General features: G+C 41.2%; 1 protein-coding gene across 1 annotated transcript; it reads right to left on the reverse strand.

Annotated features, from left to right (window-relative positions):
- Positions 1-4,056: 4,056 nt before the first annotated feature.
- LOC131994846 (mucin-7-like) lies at positions 4,057-4,789 on the reverse strand. The gene is made up of 2 exons (XM_059361773.1): positions 4,192-4,789; positions 4,057-4,115 (listed from the first exon to the last, which is right to left on the reverse strand). Exons 1-2 carry the CDS (start codon positions 4,787-4,789, stop codon positions 4,057-4,059), a joined length of 657 nt encoding a protein of 218 aa, XP_059217756.1.
- Positions 4,790-7,443: the final 2,654 nt, after the last annotated feature.

The raw sequence follows: 7,443 nt of genomic DNA on the forward strand, positions 1-7,443 counted from the left end.
CCATTGGAAGTTTGAACAACTAGGTTAGGTTAGGCATAAAGGTGCAAACTTTGTTTGTACACAAGAGGGCTTTTGGCAAACGTTGAAGAATTGTAGCGCGAGCCATACACTGGCTGCAGTTGAAACGACCTTGATGTATGGTGTTGTGGTCTGGTGGATGAGACTCCAAAAATCCATTTGCGTTACTGTTCAATACTCAGCAGGCTTAAAAGATGGCCAGTCTATGCACCAAAGCACTCAGGACAACAAAACTATTACACTGAAGTTAATGCTTAATGCTACTACATCAGAGTAGATTGAAATCCGTTTACCTGTTTACGAGGAAGATAAGGATGGGTCTATTCGAAGCAACAATTTTCCTCAACAGAAAGCTTTCGATATCTGACAAAGTGAAATAGTTGATAGCGATCTTAGAAAGGAAACTGAACTGAAAGTGTTGTTGTTGATGTTTTAGCAGTGTGTTGTGTACTATCTTTCGTCTGCTTGATGCTGTAGGAAATTCAGCACTAGGAAATCTGCGACTAAGATGGGGTGCATCCAGAGGGTTCTAGGTCTGAGACGAGTGGGTCTGGCTGGGCAGTTAAATAGTAAATCTGTGTCGTGTGGTCCCAGGTTACAATCAGGACACATATCCTGCACGTTGGCCTTAATCCTTGCTCTGTAGGAGTTGAGGCGGCTGCATCTACCGGATCGTAATTGAGTCAGAACGACTCTGGTTTTCTAAGGGAGATCAATTTCTTCACATGCAATGGGTGGGGGTCGTTCTGCAGGACAAAATTCACCTGGTAGCTATTCACCGCATCTGTTACAGTGTCTGCATGTATGTTGTCCAGACCCGCTTGATATGCCGCTTGGTCCAGAGATTCTCTCTAGTAACGCCACTTAACTTTAACGGTCTTCTTGGACATAGAAAGGACTTTTCTATAACGTAAAGTTAGATACATGGCGCTCTAGGGAACATGAGGGCCCCCTCTTTTGTTGAATGGATTAGGGCTCGATTAGGAAGATTCAAGACTAGAAAAAGCTCCGCAAGGAGAATTTTATTTCCCTCTTAGGTGGCATATGATTATCTATGATATTCTTCAAACTTTCGAGAGGCAGAGGGTGAAAATCGTTGCCTGGGCGGATAATGTCCTCATCGTGCCAAGTGGCCTCCTTACTCTTCACTATTACCGACCACATTAGCGAGCGCTCAGGAAGTTGTCTGGGGCGTGGCACGTTTCACCAAAAGCCGGAAGCTGGGTGTTTCTATGGATGCTTTCAAGGATTGGGTGTGGCTGCAGTGTGATTCTTGAAATGGTTGCAACTCTATAGGAAAAAGTTTGGAGGGTACACTAAATATTCGGGCGAATCTCACCTACCAGACATCCGTCTGGTGTAACAACGGGCTCTGGGCAACTGTGCCCACCATAGTTACATTGAGAACGTACAGGTTACCTCAGCGGTGCTGATCTCAGGGGCAAGAAGTGCCCCTTAAAATGTGCCTTAAATGCGATACACGATCTTAGATCTTTACACCTGTTGTTGTTGTAGGAGTGTGTTGTACGCTGATGCGACGGTGATGAAGAAATGCATCAGATCAATCCCGTACGTACAACCGGCTGTCATGTGTGTTGGGTGTGTGGCAACAAAGATTACACTTAAACTGAGAGAGTCAGGCTCCTCAAATTTTGGACACTCTTCTGTTTTACTGGGATTGGAGGGAGATGCTGCCTGGCGGCATACATAGCATGAGGAATCACATTCCAGGCAAGTGGTTTTTCTGCGGTCCACTAGAGAAGCGCAGTATTGAGTGGAGAGTCTCAGTGAAGGGCCGGCCGATACAGGTTCCTGCTTAAAAACTGAGTGCCTATGATATTCGATATGACAAGGCGAGTAATTGGCGCCTTTAAATAACCAATGTTCATAACGTTCCCGCGGCAATCACAACGAGCTTGCTTGGCGAAAATCGCCAAATGTGGTTACAAAAACAACGAAAATATTGACATCGCTTAACCTGGGGTTTAGGAAGCATGACCTCGAACTGCTGACAAGAGTCCTACATGGTCTCTTTCGCTTCAGGTCTTTGGCGTCGCGATGGACAAAGGGAGAGGCGAAATTCTGCAGGGCGCGCCATGACGAGCAATATTTCGCGAAACAAATGGAAATTTCTCCACAAACATACCTTTAAGGAACAGGAGACAAACTTCAATTGAGCCTCGCTTCTAGTTTAAGTTCAATGATAAGGGACCTCATTTTTATGGCCGAAAAGTTTTTTCATGGCTGCCATACCATTTTCAAATGGCACAGTGCCTCACAAATGTCGGCAGCATTAGGAGGGGATAACCATCGCAGAACTTTTTTTTCGGATGTTCTCACCAGGATACGAACCCAGGCGGACGGCGTCATAGGCGGACATGCTAACCTCTGCGCCACTGCTGCAAAGTTTCCCGACTGATTGATCATTGCAACGTCAGGTCTTTAACATTGCAATAGGCACAGGGACTTCAGCAGGGTAGGCAATGACAAGGAGGACGGTCAAGCAACTTTTGTGTCTGATGAGTAGAAGACAAATAATTATAAGTGAATACTATTTTCCGTGCCAAGATCTTCTCCAGCTACTTTGACCATACTCTCTGACCGTGTCGAATACCTTCGATAGGTCCAGTGTCACGAGCACCGTCCTATCACATGGACTGGACTGATTAAAGCCACGGCAAATGTGTGCGGTGATGGCATGCAAAGCTGTTGTTGTGCTATGCAGTCTTCGGAATACATGTTTATGGTCGGTGAATGGAAATTATCCTACGAGACTCGGGAGGAGTAATGCCTCAAGCGTTGTGGCTACTGGTGAGGGAAGATAGATCGGTCTGTACGACTCCCCCAAACTCGTATCAGTAGGACCCGAGGTCCATTTTCCAGACATCGGGAACTATAAGAGTGTTCAGAGACAGGTTGAGGACAGTGGTAAGGTACTCAACTCCAGGTAAATCCAAATTCTTCAGCATCAGTGTAGAGATTCCTTCGGGGCTCAAAGCCTTGGATGATTTGGCGCCACGGATGACATTCGTAACATCGCCCACGGTAAATTGTGATGGCTGTACATCGATATGACGACTGGCTCTCCTCCTTGGCCTGTCACTCTCGTGATGCACAATACATTCTAGGTTGAACAACGTGGCGCATTTATTGTTTCATTTGTATCACACGACATGTACAACTCTACATGAGCTAAATTTGACATCTTATAAGACACCTACATACCGTGTAATAGATCCTTAAGTTAGTAGATACATAAGTAAAACGTAGACCAATATTAACTTCGTGTGGGGGTTTTCACATACCGAGAATCCGAAATGGCAAATAACTGTGAAATTAATTGGCAAAAAGTAGCTTATACTTGTGTATGAGGACTGTACCATAGTGGAAAGCAGTTTATTTTTTGAGCGCCATCTGTTGAGAATTTTTTCATTACTGTGCTTTTATTAGAGAAAATCGAAAGTATGTTTGCCACCCACCTAGTCGCTATGTACGTTCAGTCATGGACAAACAAGAAATGTTGTTTTTGGACATCTGCTGAGTTATTGAAGCCTTATAGACATATGTGTCTTTCCCTCAAAGCTTTGTTATGCCAACTTTTCTCTTCTTCAAGTGTCCATACTTCCAATGGGCTTTGACCAGGGGTATTTTTTAAGCATAGCTAATTAACTTTTTGTTTTCCCTTCTTCTTCTTAATGAACATTGAATTTGCTGCTTAAGCTTAAAGCTTAATTGGCTTTGAAGCTTTTACATTAAATATGTAGGTTTGGTGTATGGGTGTATGTATGGGATTTCATTTTCGTTTTCAAATTTGCTACAATAATAACTTTTCTCGTTTCCATCACTATTTTCATCATAGTTATAATAAATCCCTTTTTATGTCAACCTGCATGGGGGGTAGAGGGTTGTGGTGGGATGGGTCTAGTAACTTGTTTCCAAATTGTTTGGTTTTGCTATATGTTATATATATTCCTATAAATGTCATGTCACTTTATCAAATGCTTTAGGTTGTCTGTGGTCAAAGCCGCCTTAAGTGCTTCATTTTGGAGTTTCCGGTGGAGCAGTGGCACTACCAAAAAGTTCTTCATAAGAAGGAGCTAGAAAAAAAAACACAAAATGACAACAAAAATTAGTAAACATTTCCTTCATTTAATTATTTCTCTCTTTACTTACGCAATTCATGTGCGCCGGGTGGTGGTCTAATGGCCATGTAGGTGGATGATGTTACCGAAGCATAATGCCCACTGATACTGCTGATTTGGGCCGAGGTCAAATGTGCCCTGGGAGGGGTGGCTGTTGGTGTGGTACCCTGCTGTGATTGTGGTGGCTGTGGCATTAACGAATACTGCGGCGAATCCGATAAGGGCGGATAGGGTGGCATATGGGCCGCTGGTGGTGGATATGAACTTATCATCAGCGGACTACTTGAATAAGGCATATATGGTACATTAGAATTACTACGTAAACTAGCACGATTTAGAGGACTATTGAATTGTGATGAAGAACCGGAGGTATAGGAGAGTGCGGTACCTCCCACCGCTGGACTCAAAGTAGCTGCCGACGAATCAGAGGTGGTGGAATGCAGTGAACTCGACTCACTGCTGTATTGTGATGAATGCGAGGGCGAACCAATGGAGCTTTCCAAAGGCGGATACATACCAGACCCCGAGGAAGTTTCAAAAGGATTGCCTACGCCCATATCTCCACCATCGGGAGGCATGGAAGGACGTGTAGGTTGACGCACCGATGCTTCAGTCTCATTGGTATACATTTTGAAAGGCATATTCAAGACAAGATTCTTAAAGAAGCCCCTCAAATCCTTATCCTTATCCTTATCCTTATCCTTATCCTTATCCTTATCCTTATCCTTATCCTATACTTATCTTATCTTTTTCCTTTCCTTTCCTTATCCTTATCCTTATTCTATACTTATCCTACCCTTATTCTATTCACCTTAATTTGTAGACCACCTTCATTAAAAACTCCATCCCCATTTAACAGCACATTCACATCCGCTTTCTTGTCCAAACATTCTACTCCATAAACACCACTTCCCATTCACAAGGACCTAACACTTACATATGTGCGTGTGCATCCATGCATGGGTCCTCACAACTTCCACACAAATATGTCACAAAATCTCAAAATTAGATTTATTGTTGTTGTGTTTATGTCTTGTTGTTGCAATTTATCCATACATGTTGACTGAATGTAGACCAATTGTATCCGGGTGACATAGCTCAAGTCGGTCAAGCTGCGTTTTTCTATTATCTCTGATTTGTTTCATTCTTTCGATTTCCTTTCATTTTGTCTACGCTCTCTTCCTACTGTCATAACGCTATGAATGGGACAATACATGTATAGGTCATTGGTATGTGCTATTGACAATCACACACAGTTCCACCCACACATGCACTCACATCCACACCCTTACTCATATCCTTTGGTCGGACAATGTGTTGCCAAATTGATAAGAATTTTTTTTTTATTAAAATCAAATGCGTACATGTTTGGTCACCATAATAATTCAATATTTTATTAAAATCATGTTCACTTGGTATTTTATTCGTATTGAAATACATTAATTTGGTTACTGCTTTCGTAACGTATAGAAAACTCGGAGGTGGGGTTTCTATTAAGACGCAACGATATGAAAATTCACTAAAGTTTAATAAAAATGACCAAGCATACATGACATGTTTAGCTTACTGATGAAGGCTCATCATTACGGACTTTATGGTAAAGGAAGCCTTGAGGAGGTTTCTATCATTGAAGTCATCCGAAACTGGGGGTATACTTCTGACTTTACGACAGAAAAAAATTGACCTGATAAAATTGATCTCTCCCGGCAAACCAGAGTAGTTCTGGCTTAATTAAGTTACGGCAGATGCAGCCCCCTTCAACTCCTACAGAGCAAGGATTTATGCCGAAGTACAAGATATATGTCCCGATTGTGACCTGGAACCACGGCAGTACAATGTCTTACATAAGAATGAAGAAAATAAGGAGCCAACATGCCTTCCTACAATCATTTCCTACAAACATGTCATTTCAAGCCCCTATGGTAGTCAAGCATGGTGAGAGGACTGGTTCCTTAGAGACTGGATAAACCATATTCTTAGGAAAGGGTAGATAAATAGCGGGTCCCCCGACATAAATATAAGGGAGAAAGGGGCACAGGACAAGGGGGGCATTTTATCACCACTCCTTTGGGTTACCACCATTAATAACCAATTACGGATGCTGACTATGGAGGGATTTGAAACCGTCTGCTATGCAGACGATGTTATAATACTTCTTAGGGATAAGGATCCGAACCAACTATGCAGAAGGGGCGAAAGGGTCTTGCATATCACATATGACTGGACTAGACCCAGGGGTCTCAATGTTAACCCAGAGAAGACAGATATCTGACAAGGTCAAATACTTAGACATTTGGTATTCTTATGGGATGTCTTGGGCGGCCGCCCCACCTCCAAAGGCAATAATTGACTAGAGCCAATTTGATACTAGAGCACGAATCTGATACATGGGGGTCCACCTCACCCCCCATAGACCATAGCAATATAAAGCTCAAATGAATGAAAATTGGGAGAAGAGCGATAATATGATATTCTAATTGGGGCAAAATATCTGAAAGGCCGTACCAGCACCCCCAAACAGGACATTTTTCCTGACCGTCCCAGTATAGGGCTCAGATAAAATAAGAGAGTGAAAGAAGGCGCAGCGAAGCGGGCCCTGTCCAGTTAGTATTCTGTAAAAAGTAAATATATACCAGCCCACTGTTTGTGCGGATTAATTTAATCCGTTAATATATTTACTTAAGGGCTCACTGATGCAAAATTACATTAAAAATAAATATGCAAAAATCGCTAAAAAAAAAGATTGGATCCATTTTGATCAACGACATCTGTTGACACTACTTGTCACAAAAAAATAACTGAAAGATTGTGCCCATTTTTACTAACGACATCTGGCATCCAAATTGAAATACTGTATCTTTACGTATTGGATGTCTTTCCTATTGGTTTTATTATATTAAAACAGTTTGTTTTATTTTTGTTTTTATTTATTTTATTAAATTTGCGCAAATATAACAATTTTTGAAATTTTGAAAATAAACTATATAAAAAATTACAATGTTTTCTTTTTTTTTTTTGGTTTTATTAAAGAAAAATATGGTTGTGACTGTGTTTGTGTTTGTGTATATATATATGTATAAACAAAAAGGCGAATAATATAAAATATATATGTATGCATAATAAATATAAATGTTTGTATGTATGTAAACATATACATATTAAAAGTGTTGTGTGACAGAGAGTACATAAGGGCGTTTGTGTAAAAATTTTATAAATTATACACTTTAAATTCTAGTTACATCATTTCGAGAAAAAAAACTAAAAAAAAAATAAGAGTCTAATA

This window comes from Stomoxys calcitrans, chromosome 2 (assembly GCF_963082655.1).
Source record: "Stomoxys calcitrans chromosome 2, idStoCalc2.1, whole genome shotgun sequence".
NCBI classification, from domain to species: Eukaryota; Metazoa; Arthropoda; class Insecta; order Diptera; family Muscidae; genus Stomoxys; species Stomoxys calcitrans.

Bases quoted from the DNA above. Each gene is read 5' to 3' on its own strand.
- LOC131994846 (XM_059361773.1), bottom strand. From the start codon at position 4,789: ATGTATACCAATGAGACTGAAGCATCGGTGCGTCAACCTACACGTCCT. The intron at 4,116-4,191 runs GTAAGTAAAGAG...TTTTTTTTCTAG, and splicing joins ACCCGGCGCACATGAATTGC to CTCCTTCTTATGAAGAACTT.